The sequence below is a fragment of the Lolium perenne genome, chromosome 7 (assembly GCF_019359855.2).
Source record: "Lolium perenne isolate Kyuss_39 chromosome 7, Kyuss_2.0, whole genome shotgun sequence".
Taxonomy (NCBI): domain Eukaryota; kingdom Viridiplantae; phylum Streptophyta; class Magnoliopsida; order Poales; family Poaceae; genus Lolium; species Lolium perenne.
The window spans coordinates 288142823-288163929 of NC_067250.2; the positions used below are offsets into that span (position 1 = coordinate 288142823).

Below are 21107 nucleotides of genomic sequence, written 5' to 3' on the forward strand. Positions count from 1 at the left end.
ATTAGCGCAAGCTGAATACGCGCCCCCGTCGTCGCCCCACCATCACCAGAGCTGGCCAAACATTGTCGTAGTAGAGCTTGTCGTGGTAGAGAACCAACTTGTGGTTGGGTGGTTAGGGGGCAGTGGCACCCCTAGCCCACCAGAGTTTAAACTCCAGGTTTGACACCTTGGTGTTTCATTAAAGGCGGAATATTCTTCAGTGGGAGGTAATGTTCCCGTCAACAGCGAGGCGCCTATGGTAACTTCGTCAATCTGAAGACCCGTCGGATGAAGTTTCTTGGACGCAGTCTCTCGGAGGTGCTCATAGGGATAGGGTGTGCGTGCGTGCGTTCATAGGGGTGAGTGTATGTGCATATATATATGAGCGTCTACGTCTGTGTTTCTCAAAAAAAGAGCTTGTCGTGGTAGATAGACGGGAAGTTATCGTATTCTTAGCTCCGTATCGTTTTTCCAAATCAGGGGCAACTTCATGCCCGGGCAGTTAAAGCCCTAATCCTTGGATGCCTAGGCTTGCCGTTGTCGTCCACCCTTTTTGTCATGTGATGAATCTCAATAATTATTTTGGCGAGAAAACTAGTACCTTAAACACATTTGCGAGGGCTTCGAGGAGTTTTTGTTTTATGCATACATGGCCAATCTGAAATAAGTAGGTGTAAAGAGTATCTCTCAATTCCGACGGCGAATAGATTTTTTTTTTTTGAATTTCGAAATAAAGGTTCTTGTCTTGTGGGGAATGGTGGATTTTCTTTTGGAATCCGGTACCAACAGGTATAATCTCCCATAACTACGTTTTCTTTTAACCCTTTGAAGCAATCGTAGGGCAGCTTTTGCTAAAACTGAAGCAATTTCTTGAAAACTTGCTTTAGATATAAAACTTTGGGTATTTAGGAAATCCCTTGTTATTCCCAATAAAATTGCACCACAATAGACCGATTCAACCAAAGCTCGCCCTGCCCATTCCGCTTGCAGATCAATTTCTCTATAAAAAAATACTCCTTTTGTAAGTTCTTTGGGTACATGTATGGAACTTAACGAGAAACGATAAATCCGAAGCTCAATTTTGTTTTTATTGGTGATGGTTGCTAGTTTATGTGGATTCGTAGAACAATAGTGACATTTTCAGAGGATTTTTACAATCTTACTTGGAAACTGCGATCAGTTCTGACTTTTGATCCTCGGTTCTAGAACTTTTTTTTTTGAATAGCTCGGTTCTAGAACTAAAGAGCTCTAGAAAGCGCAAAATCTGAAATATGTGATCTTTGCCCACGGAGCAACTATGATATACCCTGGCTTCAAGGTTGACGCACCAAAGTTACGTGCGAAGGAAACTAGGAGGCGGCGGAAAGAAGCCACAAAACCCATCTAGGGTTCCGTCCTCCTCGCCGGCGATACCGCCGGTCCGCTCCACCTCCGGTGGCCTTGGGGCCTTGGAGGTGTGGCGGACCACGGTCCCTCGCCGGCGGGGAGTTTCCGTTCTTAATTTAGTTTGTTTTTCAGTCTCTTTTTTGGGATGGTGAGGCGGCGGCTACATCCTGAAGTCAGAATAAGGTCCTCCCCGTCCTATCCTCGCTCCGGTGGTGCATCTAGCGCTAACGGAGGGCGCGTGGAGTTGTATGCCCGTCGGATCTCCTGGGATCCGGTCGGTTTTCGTGTTTATTGGTGTGGTTTCATGATAGTCTCTTCCGATCTACGGTTGTCATCATTGGCGATGGTTGCTGCTCTGGTGCGCTGGTTCTTTGGGACCTTAGCACGACGACTTCCCGTCTGTCTACTACAACAAGCTCTACTACGACAAGCTTTGCCTGACTCCGGCGATGGAGGGGCGAGGACAGCGGCGCGCCTTCGGCTCGTGCTAGTGTTTGTAGTTGTCGCTAGGTGATCCGAGTACCAATTTGTAATTTTCTTTACCTTTTGGGTTATTTGTACTACTGTTGATGATTATTAATAGATCGGTGGATTTCTCGCAAAAAAAAAAAAAAAGGTTGACGCACCACATGGAGCATCCGATTGGACCTCACATATCTCCATGCCCCGTAACATCGTTTGCCCGGCCAGAAATGAGACTGCTTTGTCTATAGGGGGTCAAAGTTTGAAAAGCGGGGACACTGAAGCAAAAGCCATAGGTTTTATTGATTGATGAAACACCATGAGCGGCTCCAACATTTTCAGTACTTTTTACAGAATATGTTCTCTTTCCCCTCCCCTGCCCCAGCCGTTTACATGACGAAGTTGGTGAGGACTTTCTGAACCAGGTGCTCCCCGTAGACGACCTTCTCGTACTTGGCAACGCCGCCCGTCTTCTCCCGGCAGAACTTCACGGGCTCCACCGCAGCGTCGAAGTTCGACTGTACGGTATTGAGGAAATACAAGAAGATTGGGCATAAGTAACTAAGCACCACGGTTGGTACTGATCGCAAATCTGTTTGTGCGCGAGACAGCTGCGTATACATACCTCGTAGAAGAAGGCGACAGATACACGGTAACGAGGGGAGTTGTTGACGACTCTGTGGAGTGTGGGCTGATATATCCCATTGGACCAAACCTAACCAAGATAATATGATATGATTTGCAGTTAATAAGGTTGCTAAAGAAACAGAATGAATAAAGTTGCTAAAATAGATAAAATTTCAGCGAGCTTGGAAAAGCATGAGACCTTTAACATGTCACCAATGTTGCAAACAAAGGTTCCAGGTACCGGCTTAGCGTATATCCACTCACCAGACAGGTTTCTGACCTGCAACCATATTAGCAAAGATTTTACGTACATCAATCCCGAGGGCATTAACGTATGAAAGATATGTATGTCAGTGTTGTTAATGAAGAATGAAATACCTCAAGAGCACATATGTCATCATCCTGGTTAACCAGAGTCAGAAAGCCTGCAGTTTACCAAATACTATGATCATTCTGGTATATATAGAAGCAAGAAAATTGTACTACTATTGACTTTTAAACAAGACAATACTAGACAACCAAGAGAGGAAGTGTACTAACCATAATCTGTATGAGCTCCACTGAATCGGTCATAGTATGCATGCAATTAGTGCAAAAGAGAAGCAGAGTCAGATGTATGAACCCAAGTGAGCATAACTTTTGCACTCCAGGATATGACACAAAAAAACAACGTGAAATGTTTTTCTTACCACCCGGTATCAGTGAGTTGCTCTTGCGGGATGTCAGCTGACACTGGATATCCAATCAATCTGAGAACCCAGAAAGCATCTCCTGCTGTTTCGCCTTCGAAAGCATCCAACGGTGCACCCAATGCCAAGGCTATACCTCGCATGATCTTTCTTGAAAGATCTGCAATGAAAATGTCATAATAAACATCTTAATTTGCTAGCTTTTATGTACAAGCAAAGAAGAAGAATTAAAGTGATTCAGATAGGTATACCCCGTAAAAGGCTTGTATAGTTTTGTAGCAGCGTGTGAAAATTTGATGGGTTCTCCGGCCTGCATGGAAGATAAATATCCGGTTATTTCAAGCATATAAAGTACTCAAGGAGCATTCTTCACATTGTGAACATTATATCATGTAATATTGGTAGGTGTACTGTACAATAATGTGATAGGAGGAGTTAAGATACATAGTACAAGTGTAGAACTGCTTCCAACCAAATATTTTCCATTTTCTGATGCAATAAGAAAGAAGGAACTGAACCCTTTTATCATGAATTGCATAACATGTGCTTCTCTGAGATATATCTTGAGAACGAAGAATGGGGATGGGGAGTTGGAAACATACCACAAATTAGATCCTTCCATTGGTTTAGCAAGATCTCCATATTTGCCTGGTTCGATAGGCGTGTAGCACTGCCATGTTTGTTATAATGGTTTAGCTCTAAACACTGAACAAATTAAATAAGCGTGAGAAGAAAATTTAGAGAATGAGGTAAAACTTACATCAATTGCTTCATGCATATCAGGTTTACCCTTGGTAACATTTTCCCCAACTCTCTGATACCCTCTGACATGTCATAAGAAAATATTTCTATATGTTAAAGTCTTCCAAGGATAAAAAATGATCTAAACATAAAGGGAGCAGACAAGATAAGTTGGATTATTTTAAGCAATCACACCTATATCCACTCTGAGGTGTCATTTTGATCTTCAGTTTTTCCTCGTGAGGAAGCTGGAAGAACTTGCGCGTGATATCCCTAACTTCTGTCATTAGCGACTCCGAAATCCCATGGCCTCTCTGTTAAAATTGTAAAGCCAACATTTACGTTAGTTAGCATACACAACAACACATGGTTACTCAGCACGGGACCGATGAACTGAACATTGTTCAGAATAATTTATTTCTTCTCGAACTAGCCTGGGAGTGCGTCGCTAAGATAACTTCAGTTAGAATAGTTTTTGTTCATCAAACAGAAGGGAAAACCAACTGCACAAAAAAACTGAACATGACACACACATAACATTCGGTTACTGATGTCAGTAGAACATTTTGTCTGTAAATCACTGCTGCTCTTTATTTCCCTTTTGAGTTGAAACACCATTACATCATTAAAATGAAGTATAGAATCTGCTTAGAAGGTCAATTTGCTATCACAAAAGTTCAAGGAGTCATTACCACATAGAAGAATCCAGCCTCCTTACAAGCGTTGTCCAGCAACCGGATGACGTCCAACAAACCCTCGTCGTTGGCCATGTCAGGATCATCGATCTTCTCGACGAGCGCGCCAATATCTGATCATGCAAAGAGGAAAAGAGAACTTCATTCAGATAAATAAATGGTGCGTCAGTTGTATCATCTGCTTCGAGCAAGGAATCTCTGCAATACGATTCCTCAGGGAAAACAAGGAATTCCTTCCTCGTATATACTCAGGGAAAGTTAGTGCGAGTCTCCTGAATTCAGAAAGGATGGAAAGTTCTGAAATTTTCGTCCCAGAGTTCTCAATAATTCGCGATTACTGCCAGTTGCTACAGCTAAGACTGCGGCAAGAAGATTTATTCTGAATTCCTGACTCAGTGATCGCACGCCAGAAATTTTTCTTTCAGAAAGGATGGGGGGATCAGGCCAGATTCAGAATCTGAATCCCAAAGATGCCATATCCAGCAGAAGATTATGGTAATAATAAACTAATAACCGATGAAATGATTGAGCAAACAACGTACCGATAAGAGGGATGGCTTTGAAGTCGGAACCCATGCTGTCGAGAGAGGCTCGAGGCTCGAGAGGAATTTGGGATTTGGGATAAGCGATGGCAGGTGAGGTGGGGCCGGATGAGAGTGGTGTTGACGGCAGGATTTGCAACCGTGCGTCACGTCAGTACGATGCGACGCAGAGGGAGGTTACGCACGTATATATAGCGGAGTAGCTAAACCAATCCTATTCGGTGACTAACTCTTTTTTTCTTTTTAGATGATTCGGTGACTAACTCTAGTACTACTCGGATTGTGTATTACTCTGAACCGTACAACACACCACAAAGCGTTTTCCCGTGTGGAAACTGCTGGGCCCCGGGATCTCATTTTCCAGCCGTCGGATCGGCCATCTTAAACGGTTAGATATGCTTTTACTGAATGTAGCAAAAAAACATCTTTCGGTAGCAAAAAAAGCGGTTCAGTCACGAAATCAAATAAAAAGGCTGAGCACACCGGATACCTCGCCGGAGAGCACGTGCTATTGTAGCAGAAAAATGCTAATGTACCGAAACCCAATATCATCGGAAAATATTGACGAAGACCTCGCCGGAGACCTTGTACCAAAAAAAAATGCTATTGTAGCAAAAATAAAATATCGTCGGAGACAACAATGAGACCTCACCGAAGACTTCGCCAGAGTAATTGGACCAAAACCGCATAAAAATTGTAGCAAAATAAAATATTCCTACGGTACACAAACATGACGGAGACCTCATCGGAGAACGCTGCCCAAGGTTGCAGCAACTCCGTCCAAAAAATAGTTTACTATTGAAGCAAAACCATAAAATGTTTGTACCTCAAATTATATGGTATTATAGCAAAAATGATCTCAACGAAGACATCGCCGAGAACTCACCGGAAACATAGTAGAAAATTTTCAGTACTAAATTAGCAAAACAACGGAACAATTGTAGCAACAAAATCATATGATCTTAGCATCATTTTTTACACAACGGCCCCCTAACAAGGGAACAGTAACGCCGCCGTCGTAGCACTTCGCCCCCACCGTCGGAAGCAATGCCTTCATGCGTTTGTAGCACCTCTCCCCCGCCGGAAGAAACGTTGGCGTGCATCTGCATCACGTCCCCCACCATTTGTAGCACCTTGCCACACCGCTGGCAGCAACGCCGTCGTGCGCTCGCGGATGGGATTGGGGCGGCGCGCTCGAGGGGTTGAAGGCCGACGGCGTAACTGCTGACCGTAGAGGACACGCTCGCCGCTGCCGGTGGATCTTATGGTCGGGCTTGTTGTACCAAGAGGGGCACCCACGTCGACTCGGACGCAGGAGTGCCCCTGGATCTTGTGGGGTCGATAGGCACGCGCTGAAGGGAGGACGGCCACCCTGCGGGGTCGCTGGTGCGGTGGAAGGTGATGCGGGAGACCACCACGATTGTGTAGAAATCAAGGAGGCACATGGGAAAACTGGCCGATGTGGATCTAGGGAGGTAAGCGGGCGTGGGGCTGGCCGTCTGGGAGACTTCACGGTGGTGGGGAGGCTGGTCGGCGGATTGCAGGTTGCTGGCGAGGCGGGTCGCCGGAAGCAGCCACATGGATTGGGTCGGGCATTGGAGAATTTGGGGGAAGGGAAAATAGAGGTAGGAAACGACCTGTTCGGTTCTTAGGTGGGGCCAGCGACACACGTCGCCTCCGCAAGCAGGAGGCTGCGGGAGGCCCATCCCCGAGGGAATCTAATCGTTTTCCTTCCCGTATGTAGTGAACCAAAATTCGGCCATTTGGAAGTCCAGCTTGCATCGAAATGTTGCACTACACAATGTTTAAAGCAGGTCAAAAGTTAGTCTCGCAGGAGTGCCCGATTCGGCCATTTTTTCAGAAACAGACCTGCCGAGCACCGCGTGGTTACTGTTTTGCACGCGTTGAGAAGCACGGAAGCCGGAAACGAGACGTATCCCATTAATCTGCACTCCTCTCCCTCAATTGGCACACTCACCTTCCTCGGAATCTCCATGACCGCCGCTCCTCCTCCTCCCCCTCCGTCTGACGACCTCCCCACCATTAGGAAGCGCTCCACCCAAGAAGTGTGGGTGGCACGCCAGCTCGACATGCTAGCGGCCGGCAAAGGCACCTTGACAGTCGCACTGAAGGCTCCGTTCCGGTCTGTTCGAGGCCACGCACGAGGACGGAAGCGATGATGTTGGCTGCCTCAGAGGTGACAGATCTGACCAGGGATCGTCATCGGCGGCGGTTTGAGGTCTAGATAGTGTCGCGCCGGGCAAGGCACCTGCATTCGAAAGTCCTACCCTCGCCGATTTGGCTGGGGTTTTTTCACCTCCTTAGACGGCCACCTCGAACAGGCGCTTGTCTTCTTCCTGGGCTCCGGCCGCTCGGTACAGGTCTCAGAGCATTCCTCTGCCAATAGGAGCACCCGATTTCTCCAATGTAAGTCCACAATCTCTCGTAGATTTATGTAGCGGTTAGGGTTTGGTCGAAATCGGTAACCGCCATTGATTGAGCTATGTCCGGCGATCGGTTGGGCGACTTTAAGGCAAAAATGCATGCGCTACTAGGTTAGCTTGTCAAGGTGATACATATACATTCTATGGGCAGTGCAATTGTCGGGCTGTGAAATGATTGCAATGTTTTCGACAAAGGTATTGTAGTCACAAGGTTTAGCAAGAGAAGAGCAACAGAGTGGCAATGATATTGATCATGGTAGTGTGTTGCCACTGTCAATGTGGTGATCATTGCCTTGACATGGCACACATAGTGGCAATGATCTTGGCGAGGGTGGCCCTACGGGGTGGACCGTCACCCATCCCTTCAGTTAGGTTTCGCTGGTATTATTTCGGCCTGTTAATAGAAATGACCACTGTATGTGCGTTGTTTAGGGCTATTGTGCTGACCAGCTCAGTCTTAAGTTCTGTGGTTTTTAAATATATTTTTTTGTGAAATATAGTACATGCGTAGACGCTAATAAATACGTACACATTTACCTCTATAAAAACACATACACATACTCTACCTCTAAGAGCACCTCCGAGAAACTGGTCATAAACTTGATCCGGGCTGTCTTGAAATTGATAAAGTCACGCCTCGCTGTCGACGGAAATATCGTCTACCACTGATGAATGTTTCGCCTTTATAAGACATCAAAATGTCAAATTTGAAATTTAAACTCTGTTTTTAAACATCTGTGTACTTCGCTTTCAACCCAAAAGCTTTGACATATTTGGGGCAGCCCCGTTCAGCCCCTCTAGACGCCGCCCAGCCTTTCCTCGCTGACTCCCATCCCCTCTGGCCGCCACTGCTCGCCTACAAGGCCCAGACCAGTACGGTGGCTCCCTTCCCACGTGGCCGACCTCCATGCCTCCGCCGCCGGAACTCATCTGCTGGCTCCTCATCTCCGCCGCCGGAAGGTAGAAGCCACTCCATCTCATGTTTTTTCTCTTATTCAGAACTGTTATTGACGGGCATGACCTAGTACTCCTGTGTTGGACATCTTGGTCCGTCCCATGCTTAATACAATCTCCTGCGGGTTCTCGAAAAAAAAATACTCCTGTGTTTACCCCAACTCTGAAGCCATCAGCGTGTGTAGAACTAGCTTACTTAATCCTGTACATGCTTACCTCCATGTGTGCAGAATACTACACATCTATAGTGTGGCTCCGCCACTTGTATAGCACGGATGGATTGAACCGCATGTGAGTGAGAGGAGCCGGCCCAGGTGCGTGCAGTAATGTGTGCTTAGATAGTTAGATGTTCATCTTAAGAAGGTTTGGGGAAGAAAAAATACACCTAGCATAGCAAATGGCTGCAGGGTGAATACTGATTCAACACCTTCTGATGCTTTTGATGTACCAAGCAAATTCAGACACAAATCAATCACAACCTCATTAGTAATTGGGCTGTGATGATTTACTTCTTTCTGTAGCATATATAATTATCTCATGTACAACAGTTGGCATATGATCTTCAGAGGTCGCTCTCTTGGAACCCAAACTATTTTGACTTAATGATACGTCATGGCTATATTACCAAGCAGAAATTAAACAAACAAAAAAATGTTGTGATGTCCTGCTGGTAATCGTGGAGTGAAAAGTGAAAACCAATATACAGCTCGACAGAAGTTCTGGTTAACAGAAATGAAAAAATAGCACTACATTTCGTGAAATCATGAGTATCAAATAACAAGATGAAGCGAAGATAACAAACAGTATCGACCTAGTGTCCTTAATCAAACAGATAAAGACATAACCTAAGTCTTCAGATTGGTGTAGATTCAGCCGCGGTCAAATGATGATGGACTGTCTTCCTCAAGCTTCTGACGCCATTGTCGCTGGTCCAATCTTCTAGTTCAGCTTGTGCTTGAAACATCGCCCGTGCCAGCTGCTGCCATTCTGAAAGGTCCATTTTGCGTTGCTACTGTTGAACGCCATTTTGCTCATGCAGCCGCACAAAAAGGTTCGCAGTGCTCTGTTACATTATTGTATTGCAGATTTTGGTACAGCTTTTGATCACCATGCCCTGAGAATGATTAAAAAAAAACTTAGCTTGCTTGATGGAACAAATGAAAAACATCATCACTACAGCTGCTAATCAGAGCCTGTGAAGACTCAAAAGAAAAAAAAAACAATACTTAGCTGCTTTATTTACTTATTGTCTTATTTTAAACATAGCTTTTTAATTTCATATGAGAAAACTGGAAAGCTGCACCACAGTTTCCTATGGTCATATAAGTTCTGTGCTCTATAGTCTGTACACATCCAGATGAAGATAGACACAAAAAAATATAAAAGGATTTGTGCTATATTTAGTTTACAACATCGTAAAATCACATACAAATTATATATACTTGCTTTACTTGTACCTACATAGGAAACATCGAACCCTTACCTTGGAGCAGAGATGTCTTGTGATGACCTAATCCTTTCCCGTATGCCTTCCCTGGAAAGTTGAACAATGGTTTCCTTTATGTGTCTAATTTTCATAAGATCCTCATTGCACTCATTTGGTTCAGGCTCTTGTAGAAGCTTCTCTATGAGCTCTTCTGAAGTTTCTATAAGATGTAGTTTTTCAAGGGCTCTGAGGTGCTCAATACCGTGAGGAAGAAACATTAGTTCAGGACAGTCTACAAACACTAGCTCAACGAGGCTTTCCAATGCACCTTCTTCTATTTCAACTTGATTTAGCTCTGGTGCGGTCCAAACAGATAGAAACCGGAGTTTTGGAAATGATCCTGAAGAGAAATGCATGTTTTCCCCTTTGAAAGTATTGAGAAGCTGAAGGAAGCATAAACCGCGTAACCCCAACAACCTGGAAAAGGATTCCTCATCCATTTTGGAGAATGATAACTGCAACCAAGTGAGGTTATGAAGCCGGGACAGAGATGACACAACCTGAGGCATTGATGCTTTTTCTAGCTGCCCTTCTAAACCAAGTTTAGAAAGGGTTGGAGGTAAACAAAGTCCCTCAAGATGCAGCACTTCCTCCTCCCCTATAGATGTAATTTCTAGATGAATAAGATGTTTCATTTTGGTGATAGCATTGCTCAAGTAAGCAGAGTGCTCACTTTTCACATCAGATACACCAAATGTTCTTAGCTCTGTTAAAGCTCCAACTTCACGCAGAATCTCAGTGTTAGCTTTCACACATTGCAGAGCATGCAGTGACGTCAAGCTATGTATGCCACTTGGCAGCTTGACTCCACCAAAAGGTTTAATTTCGGATCCTCCACCATCAGTACATGCAAACAGGTATCTCAGCTTCTGAAGTTTCACCATGTTGTTTGGTAAGTACGACAACTTGGTGTTGTAAGCATCCAAGACTTCTAAGTTCTGCAGTCTTCTTATTTCTTCAGGCAGACTTTTGATATCAGTATTTCTGAGGCCCAAATACCGCAGATTAAACAAGTTAAATACCTCAACAGGGAGCATCTCTATACGAGCGCATTGTAGATCCAATGTTGACAGAAGATTTGAAGATATCAGGATGGGCCTCAACCAATCAGTATTGATATACCTATTAAAAACATGAATTGCGCGAAGATGTGTTAAACCCGATCGACTCAGTTGGTCAAGGTTTTCACTATGGATTGATATGCGACGTGGGTGCTCTCCGGAGAATGTTCTGGAGCCATCGTACACTCTGCCAAAGCATTCTTCCCCAGCTTTATTGAGGGCAAGAAGACGTATGACATCATGCACTCGACAACATTTCAACCGTCCCATGTAATTCCTCTCCACCACCTGCAGTAAGCTTCGGTTTACAAGCTCATTCAGGTATCCCTCTGCCACTTCCTCTAATGTTTTGTTCTCCTTTTCTTTGACCAATCCAGCAGCAATCCAGTGCCTCATTATTCTCCTCCTCTTTATTGAGTAATCTTCTGGGAATAATGCACAATGCAAGAAGCAATTCTTCAAATCATATGGGAGGTCCTCCAAGCTGACTTTCAGAACCATGTCAACATCAGGCATCACATTTTTCACCGAGTGCAATTCTAACTCCATGTACACATTTCCCCATTCAGTAGGAATTGGATGTTTCCGAGACAGTAGGCGGCCTATGCACGCAATAGCAATAGGCAAACCATTACATTTCTTTATAAACCTCTCAGCCAAATTCCGTAACTCTATTGGGCACTCTTTCACAGTATCATTCCAAAAAGCTTCTCTGCAGAATAACAACCAAGAGTGATGCGCCTGTAGTGGTTCCAAGTGAATTGCACCATTTCCAGTTGCCAACAGTGATACTTCATGGTTCCTTGACGTGATAACATATCGGCCAATACTATCAGTTGGAAAGAGATTCCTTATCTCCGTCCACACATCAGCAATCCAAACATCATCCAGGATCAAGATGTAGCTTTTACCTCGGAGGTAATTGTGTATGGCCTTGCCGAGGCTTCTCATCTCTACGTTGGCAATATCAACTGGGATGCCAAACTCTCGAGCAATCTTCTTCAGCAAATTTTCAAAACTAAAACTCTTTGACACTGTTATCCATGCTGTGGCATCAAATTCTACTTTTACTGCATTGTACACATGAGAAACTAGAGTGGTTTTACCAACACCCGGCATCCCCCAAACGGTGGAGATTCTGCTTCTCTGTTCCTCCAGATCACCTGTGAGCCACTGTATCATCTTCTCCCTGTTCTCCTCGACCCCCACGAGGTCATCTTCCCTTGTGAAACCGAAAGCTTGAGTGGCTGGTTTCGCATGAGTAAGACTGGCTCCGTTGTACCTTTCCATTTCTGTTAACATGTAATCCTTCTTCATCTGCTTAGCGTGTCGAAGCCTGCCTCTGATGCCTTGCAGCTTGAGTGCCAAACGACACCAGATGTCCACATGCTTAATCCTCTTTTTCATCTTTGCAGCAAACCCTCCATGCCTGTCTTCCAGCTTGTATGTGAACTCGTCGATAACATCCTCCATTTCAAAAGCTAACCCCCTGATCCTCTTGATAAATACACCGGTGGTCTCATCAGTATCCTTGAACCGTTCCGCCCCTTGCAGATAGGCTTGCATGCTCTCCAGTTCCTCCTTGGCTTCACGGATCTCGCCGAAGAGACCCCTGAGAGCAGATGCTTCCTTGAAGACCACTGACACACCAAAGGCTGCTGCCTCGGCTGCCAACGCCGCACCAAGCTTGCCAATCAGCAGGCCGACAACAGCCTCCGCCATGGTTGAACTGTGACCTTTGCCTGAGAGCTCAAGAATAAGTGGACCTGGGTACCTGGTTGCTGTGTCTGCCTTAGTGTTTTGGAGGTCAACTGATAAAGGAATCTCAACCTAAATGCCTTGAGTGAATAAGGAAATTCTCTCAACGCCAGGTATCATATTGCTACCAGCTGGAGGCGTCGTGCAGTGTACTACATGATTTTGTGGATTAAATATGGACGATGCTACTCTCAATAATTGACCAAGTTAAACTTAACTAGTTAGTAAAAGAATGTGATTTGCCAAGTTGATAATGTAAAATTCTCATCTAAAGAAATATTGGGGTACCACTAGCATACTCTGATACCTTGACTTGTTTATTAAGATCAAAAACTTATTTTATGCAATAGATCCGTACAGTTCTGTCTACCCTTGACCTCATAGAACGTGGCCTCCGCTTAGTCTGCATTTTAGATGCATAGTAGGTGTTTAAGTATAAAAAAATGCATGGTGGGTGAGGATTACTAATCATCTCTACAGGAAGTCAATCCAAGCTTTGCTGTCAGCGAGCATAGATGTAGAATGTGTATGGCACTTTGGCTGACCTTGATGTCACCACCTTCCTTTATTTCAACATCTGATATCAAGAATGGTAATTGTTTTGTGTTCTGTACAGTATAATTTATTAACTCAATTTTTCTTAATAAAAGTGTATCATATTCTTATGCAGATATCAAGAAATAATCTTTGTTTGCCACTTGCCAAGAAGCTTGCGGAAAGACATTGAGTGAACTTTCGGTGTTTTGCAAGCTTGCTTTGCTATTGTCCAAGGTCTGGCTTGTTTGTGGGACAAAGAAACCCTTGGCAACATCATGACTGTTTGTGTTATCCTCCAAAATATGATCATCGAGTATGAGAGGGGCCTTGACTTGGACTTTGAGTATGACAATATCCGCACTCGTGTTTAACCATGAAAGAACTCGGTCTAGATCCAAGCTTTCCTTGAGGTTTTCCAGCAGATCGAATACCGGGCTTCTTATGATCAATTTCGCCAAGATCTCACTGAGCGTCAACCGCAACTATTTGGGAGCTAATCTCATACTATTTGTTCTTCTCTATTCATGTTTATTCGTGTTTTATTCGGACCATTTGATTGGTTCAGACCCTATTTTATTGAATTGAACTATTTTTGTATTGCGCTATGTTTAAACATAATCAGATTGATTTATATTGGTATGAAATAATACTTTGAATATCTGAGATGGCACCGACCTCTAGAAATGCAAGGGTATGCTCAAAACGGGTTTTGTTTTACGCGTTTTGTGTATCTGCCAGGTTGCTCTTAACAAGATATAACAGATATATTTTGTAGGAGGTGAATCGCTCAGCTCCCTCTGCTACTTCACGTAGCTTGGACAAGAACTCAAACACAAGGATTTGGTCTCGTGCTGCTTCACACAGCCACGAGTTTTCTTCTCTCTGTATTCTCTTGTCTTGAAGTAAATATGCTGATTACAGTGCTATAAGTAGGCTCATACGCACCCACTAACCCAAGCACTAACACCACACCGGCCACTAACTCCACTAGTCATGCATGCGCTCACGCACCACACGACCTGGCCACAAATGCATACGTGCAGTGCAGATAACAGTAGGGCATGCACAGCAGCCTCTCGCCACCGATGGCATCTCGCCAGCTCTCCGCTTCACACGGCCCAGCAGCATCTCACCTGCATCCCTCTGAACTAAACTGCACGATTAACTAGATGATTTACACTAACTACATGCAGATACAACGGAGAATCGAGATTAAAAAGCTAACATATTTCGCTGCATCTACAAGATATACAACATAATCAACGAAATGTAACCGGCAGGATTAAAAAAAGGGCAGCTTAGAACACCGGCGCATGCACGTGCGCCAGATATTACAGGACGAAGTTGTTGAGAACTTTCTTGACCAGATGCTCCCCGTAGACCACCTTCTCATACTTGGCAACGCCGCCTGTTTTCTCCCGGCACAACTCCGCAGGTTCCACGACGGCATCGAAGTTCGACTGTATACAAACGCCATTAGTCCTGATGAAAGGGGGGGGGGGGGGGGGGGGGTTGGGGGTTATGTACTCCCTCCAATGCTTTTTAATTGTACTAAATCAGAATCAATTAAAAGGGATCGAAGGAGTATTAACAACTTGATTGACATGTTCCTATTCTGCCTTGGGAAAAAAAATGGTCCTCTTCTTTGTGGACGCATATGTATACCTCGTAAAAGAAGGCAACGGATACGCGGTAACGAAGGGAGTTGTTGAAAACTCTATGGAACGTGGGCTGGTATATTCCATTCGACCAAACCTAAAACCAAATAGCTAAGATAGTCAATAAACCCGCATTTTCTTCCACAAAGTTCGAGTAGGACTAAGCATTTTTAAGTTTGGAAGATAGAAAGAAACCTCGAGCATGTCACCAATGTTGCAGACAAAGGTTCCAGGGATTGGCTTGGCCTGTATCCACTCGCCAGACAGATTTCTGACCTGAAACATTGGTACCAAAGATTTTCCAAACTTATCCCTTTTGAATACAGAAGAAACAATGTAAGTTACGGTGTTAACTGTTACTGAAGAAACGAGTACCTCAAGAGCACAAATGTCATCATCCTGGTTAACCAGTGTCAGAAGGCCTGCAGTTAAAAAAAATGAGGAACATGATTTTCAAGACTTTGGTTATAAAATTCAGTGCAAGACACCACTGATCTTTAGATAACAAAATCAAGAAACTTTATGTGTTCCATGAAGCAAGCAAAGTATATATACTAGGTAGCTAGTGCACTGACCATAATCTGTGTGAGCTCCACTGAATTGTCATAGAATATGGATGGATCACAGAGGAAAAAAACAGAGTGAGATGCGTCCAACCAAAGTGAGCATAATTCTTGCATGACATGGCACAAAAAATAATGGTGATTTTTTTTTCTTTGGCTTACCATCCAGTATCAGTGCGTTGCTCTTTTGGAATATCTGCTGAGACTGGATAACCAATCAACCTGAGATACCCGAAGGGGTCTCCTGCCGTTTCTCCTTCGAAAGCATCCGACGGGGCACCAAGTGCCAAGGCTATACCTCGCATGATCTTCCTTGAAAGATCTATAATGGAAGATGACATGATAAATACCACTAGTAATGACCATGAGCATAAAATAGTAATCAAAACAGAGCTTAGTAGGAAACCTCGTAGAAGGCTTGCATAATTTTCCAGGAGTACTTTAAAATTTGATGGGTAATCGGGCCTGCGTGGAAGGTACATAAAAACGAATCTTTAAATACAAGCACTAAACAAAACATCCCGAAGTTTGCAAACATATTGTCACATAAAATAATTATCTCTAACGAAAGTGGTATATTTCATGATAAATCTACTAAGTTTCTTTTATATATGATCAAACTTGGAAAATCTTGACTGGCAAATGACCTGTATTTTGGATTAGAGATAGTACTTCATACCAAATATTTTGAAAACCAAATTAACAGTCAATATTATGTGCAAAAAATGAGCAAGAACTGAACCTGATAAATGCGAAAATGCTTGCCTTAAGAAAAAAGAATATAGAGATGAGAACTTACATCAATTGCTTCCTGCATGTCAAGTTTACCCTTGGTAATGTTTTCGCCCACTCTCTGGTACCCTCTGTCGATAAGCCGTAAAAAATTAGGCCCATTTGCGCATGCGCGTACAGGAAACAATATAAAGGTAACAAGTACAATTAACCTAAAAAAAGGTAACAAGTAAAATTTGAAAATGTGTAGGCGATCACACCTATATCCAGTCCCAGGTGTCAGTCGGATCTTCCGTTTTTCCTCGAGAGGAAGCTCAAAGAACTTGCGCGTGACATCCCTGACTTCCATCATCATTGATTCCGCAATCCCGTGGCCTTTCTGTTAGCAATTCACATGCCAATTAGCATCCAATCAATGAATTGTACAACATTCAGAACCTGTTTTTGCTCATCAAATACAGATCCGGGTAAGTGCCCAAAATTGGATAACCGAGTCATCCAGTTTTGCGCCAAATTTGCTTCCCGAGTAGATCCAGATAAATAGCAGCTTGGATAAAGTTATCCAGGGTACCCGATCATGGCCTATCCGCACACTATATAACAGGGTCGGAGGGCAGAATCAGGGTCAAAATCGGTAGCGCCTAATCCCCGCTTTAAGCGGGAGCGAAGGTCCTCCCGCTGAAGCCTTGTGCCCATAGGCCGCACTGAAGCAGCTTTTGATTTTTTTTCAAAATCTGAAGATTTAAAAAATATCTAATATTTTTGGAAATTGAACTTTTTTTAAAATGAACATTTTCTCTAAACTGTTTTAAATGAATCTTTTTTCAGTTCGAACATTTTTTAAGTTTGAAATTTTTTAAATTCAAACATTTTATGTTAGAACTTTTAAAAAAAGTTGACCAGTTTAAATTTGAATATTCTAAAATTTGAACATTTTAAGTTTGAACATTTAAAAAAATTAATTTACGCATTTTAGAAATTTGTAAAATGTAAAAAATAGGAAACAGAAAATAGCAAAAAATAGAAAATAAAAAAACTAGTTAAACCAGAAATAACTAGAGAAACACTGAATCAGGAAAACTGGCTGAAAGTTTCTAGAAACTTCTCGAACTCAGTAGAACCAAGAAAAAACCATCTAAAAAACCACCTATTGTTGTCGCTAAATGGGCCAGCCCAACCGCCGATCGCTTTAGGCGGGAGCGATTCACTCCCCTAATGAGCGATGAATAGGTTTGGCCGTCAAAATCCCCATTTCCCCCTCATCTTGCCTCTATCACCTCCCCTGCCTCTGTCCAGCGATTCTGGCCCATCACCCAAAGAATCTCCAAAATGTATCTGGTAAATTCATCGCTAGCTGGAGGTGGGCCGGGGAGTCGCGGCCTCTAGATCAACGGGCGCCACGCGGCCGCTTCCCCCTCTCCGTTGTCAAGGACCACACGCAAAAAGACCATCTCGGGCCATGCGGATGCACCTTGACGTGTACAACTTCATCGGGCGAATGGAGCACACACAGAGAGCTCCTGGGTGGCGGCGCGTCGTGGACTGGTACCACCAGGCCGAGATATACATGGTGCAACTCCCGTCGTCTGATGAGGAGGAGGCTGTGCCTGTGCACGTGCCGTGCCAGAGCCCGAGGAGAAAGTGTTGCAGCGTGTGCTCGCCCGCTCGGTGTGCATGGCCGTGCCCGAGGGGCAACACTGCCAGCAGGTCGAGGCATACAACACCGACCATCTCGAGGTGTACATCTTTGCCTCCGAGTAGAATGAGGTGAATCGTGCGGTGTGGCGCATTGAGGCCGTGTTGTAGGCATACATGGCATACTCGTCCTCCGACGAGGACAAGTGAGGCGCTGACGCCTCCGTGTCTCGGCGCGTAGTGTAGCACCTTCGACGCCGCGGCTATGACTCCAGTTCCGCGAGAATGCATTTCGATCCCCGGGCTAGTTGCTGCCACCTCCTGACGCGTAGATAAGCGCCCTGACTTAGAGTGCGGCCGAATTTTGTTCACCGGTGATGCTACGACCGATGCATCCGCGTCCTCTTAGGGCTAGTTTAGATCTAGGTTATATTGATCTAGGATTAGATCTTAGTTAATTAGTGCTAATCATATGTCAATTATGTTTATAAGTGAACTAATGTTCTCCCACGGAAACTCCAGCGTACTCAACTTTTTTCTCAAATATCCATTATAACTTTGTCGTATCTGCTGTATTGCTCGACAAAGCGTACCGGATAACACATATCCAGCGCCCGATCCGAGATAACTAGATTTGAGATATTTAGGATCTGCTAGAGTTGCTCTGAGATATGTCCATGTAGAGGCTGATGGTTTCTGAAAGAAAAGAAAAAAGGTCGAACAAAAGACTGCTAAGAGATCCTATCGTTTACTTGAAAAGAAAAGACACCATATCCATGCCGACACAACGTTTCATCGCACACTACTCATGCTATTTATAAGTTCCATTTTCGAGTGAACAACCACGCCGCCCGTCACAAGTTAAATTAGGCGAAGTTAGCTTTGCTGAGTGATGATTTACCACGTAAAAGAACCCGGCCTCCTTGCAGGCGCCGTCCAGCATTCCGACGACTTCCAGCAAGTCCCCGTCGCTGACCATGCTTGGGTCATCGATCTTCTCCACAAGCGGGCTAATATCTGATCGTTGCACATACAGAAAATGGCATAAATAAAAGTGGTGGTACCTTTTAAGGTTGCTGAACAGTCGCATCGTCTATCGGAAAATCAGTAGAACAGATTAACGGAAAGCGTGCGTACCAATGAGTGGGATAGCCTTGAAGTCGGAACCCATGCTGGGAGGCTGGCCGGCGGCGAGCAGAGCCGGCGACGAGGAGATGGGGTGAGGGAGAATGAGTCGAGAAAGTTTGGGATTCGATCCTGTTAGGTAGGCGAGCGAGCAAGTGCGATGGCTGGCAATGGCGGCAGAATTGGCAGTGACTACAGGTCGTGTAGCGCGGCGGTGGCAGGGTACGTGCGGCGTCTCTCCGGGGATCGCGTTGCGGTGGTTGCAGTTGGTGGTTTGTGCCGGTCCTTGTTTGGGCGGGCGCGAGGTCTTGGGACTCCCTGCTAGGCGAAAGCTTTGTCTTGGCGGCCGGTCAGGACCGACGACGGTGACGCCCGTGGGCGCCGCATCCTTCTTGAAGACGTCGTCGAAGCGGGTTTTCCTAATCTCCGCCCGGGTTCTCCGGGGGAAACCCTAGACGGCGCTCTTGTGTCGCTTTGCCTCTTGGGGCCGCGCTTTGGACGTCCACCGGTCAGAGGGTCTTGCGGAGTGTTTCGGCGGTTCGGCGGAGGTGGTCTCGTCTTCGGCCAGGAGGGGCGCGGCCTTGGGGTCGGCGTGGTAGTTTGGAGCGATGTCTTCGGTCTTTCGCCTCCGCCTGTTGCGTTGAGGTGTGGTGTCGACCTGTTTGGTCGTCGACCCGTGTGGAACGCAGCCTCGGGGCTGGTGTGTGGTGTCGTGTTGTAACGATTTTTGGCCAGTTTTCCTCATAAACGGGCCAACTCTTTTCTTCTATAAAGACAAAGCTTTTGCCTCGTTTCAAAAAAAAAAGGAATTGGCAGTGACTCATCGTCAGCAATCATAGGGTGCTGGCGCACATGCCAGCCACGCTGTGTTGGGCGCGTCTACTATTCGCGGCTTCGCACCGCATGTGCACGATCGTACCGAATTCATGGGGCACGTTATACACCGAGCATCTCAGAATTCTTAATCCGGAGATGTGCGCCTCTGGATTCTGGACCCATGTGTACGACTATCTATCTATCTTTATATTTATATATGGGTGTAACTTTTTTTTGCGAATACAATACAAAGCACCCCAAGAAAAACGAAAATTACAACGCGATCCTTGATAAGTTCTTCATTTTCAACCTCCAGACCGTGTCGACGGTGCGCTCCTCCCTGAGTCGGCTTGACATTGTTGGTTGCGGACGGGAAGTCGCTGAACGGATCAAGAAGACCACATCCGTTCCGAAGACGAAGAAGAAGGATGAACTGCCGCTGAAGCTCCTTGACTACGAAGATCCCCACAGCCAGACGAAAACCTCAAAGACGACACCATTCCCACAAGCCTCTTGACATTGCCGTCGAGATGGGGTTGAAGCCGGGGAGACTTTATTGCACGAGGCGGTGCCACCACCACCTGAGCGCCGCCCCTACAAACTTTGACCATACGAACGGAGAATGGAACCCACAAAACAGGGGGTGAAGCCCTCCCGCCGTCAAGAGCCGCGGTCCACCGCACCCCCATGGCCCGAAGGCCACAGAGGCGGGGCAGATCAGCGGCGGCGCCGGCAGGAGGCGAGGAAGACCTAGATCGCGAGAGCCTCACGTACCGTTTAGCTGATGGCTAAGTCTGATATAATGGGTGTAACTATTTCTCGTTCTTAGTTAGATGATGTCATCAAATCTAATGATCCAGAGAATTTTTATTAGTTGTATTCTCACTTGCAATTGAAAAGATCTTAGTTACAACTTCACTTACAACTAAAAAAACGTAATTGCAACCCAACTTACAACTCATATACATGAATCACGATGCAATTAAACGGTCTATGATCTGGTTGAACATGAACTTAGTTGCCCGCTAGCTAAGAACTAGCAAACCCCTACATTTATATTTATATTTATATATGTAACTATATCTTAACATTTTAGTTTTGCTAATAAGGTGCTCCGAAAGTCCGAAGCATGCTCCTTACGCTACTAATAATCTTACCGAACCTAACTAACTCATGAGCCAAAACAACTCGAATCATAGTAATTTATGTACCATCCA

At 44.9% G+C, this 21107-nt stretch overlaps 3 protein-coding genes and 1 long non-coding RNA gene across 9 annotated transcripts; 1 reads left to right on the top strand and 3 right to left on the bottom strand.

The window, feature by feature from the left end:
• Nucleotides 1-2106: 2106 nt before the first annotated feature.
• LOC127312355 (homoarginine-6-hydroxylase 2-ODD-233) lies at nucleotides 2107-5283 on the bottom strand. Its single transcript, XM_051342898.2, has 12 exons — nucleotides 5122-5283; nucleotides 4577-4692; nucleotides 4080-4198; nucleotides 3904-3967; nucleotides 3746-3813; nucleotides 3395-3453; nucleotides 3144-3303; nucleotides 2995-3014; nucleotides 2833-2879; nucleotides 2654-2734; nucleotides 2453-2542; nucleotides 2107-2345 (listed from the first exon to the last, which is right to left on the bottom strand). The coding sequence occupies exons 1-12, from the start codon at nucleotides 5153-5155 to the stop codon at nucleotides 2217-2219; spliced, it is 987 nt and encodes a 328-aa protein (XP_051198858.1). The 5' UTR covers nucleotides 5156-5283; the 3' UTR covers nucleotides 2107-2216.
• Nucleotides 5284-8380: 3097 nt separating this feature from the next.
• On the top strand, nucleotides 8381-13979 carry LOC127312356 (uncharacterized). 6 transcript variants are annotated; one of them, XR_011749709.1, is made up of 4 exons: nucleotides 8381-8525; nucleotides 8750-10564; nucleotides 10767-13416; nucleotides 13495-13979. It is a non-coding gene; the product is annotated as an uncharacterized lncRNA (long non-coding RNA). The 6 variants fall into 6 exon arrangements; XR_011749713.1 differs by having other exon boundaries at nucleotides 10767-11387; XR_011749711.1 differs by having other exon boundaries at nucleotides 10767-10862; nucleotides 10967-13979.
• LOC127312354 (disease resistance protein RPM1-like) lies at nucleotides 9496-12788 on the bottom strand. The gene is made up of 2 exons (XM_051342897.2): nucleotides 10003-12788; nucleotides 9496-9633 (listed from the first exon to the last, which is right to left on the bottom strand). The coding sequence occupies exons 1-2, from the start codon at nucleotides 12786-12788 to the stop codon at nucleotides 9624-9626; spliced, it is 2796 nt and encodes a 931-aa protein (XP_051198857.1). The 3' UTR covers nucleotides 9496-9623.
• A 592-nt stretch (nucleotides 13980-14571) lies between the features above and the next one.
• On the bottom strand, nucleotides 14572-19262 carry LOC127315190 (homoarginine-6-hydroxylase 2-ODD-233). The gene is made up of 12 exons (XM_051345704.2): nucleotides 19087-19262; nucleotides 18851-18966; nucleotides 16575-16693; nucleotides 16382-16445; nucleotides 16204-16229; nucleotides 15989-16074; nucleotides 15745-15904; nucleotides 15595-15614; nucleotides 15395-15441; nucleotides 15215-15295; nucleotides 15027-15116; nucleotides 14572-14821 (listed from the first exon to the last, which is right to left on the bottom strand). Exons 1-12 carry the CDS (start codon nucleotides 19118-19120, stop codon nucleotides 14693-14695), a joined length of 972 nt encoding a protein of 323 aa, XP_051201664.1. The 5' UTR covers nucleotides 19121-19262; the 3' UTR covers nucleotides 14572-14692.
• Nucleotides 19263-21107: the final 1845 nt, after the last annotated feature.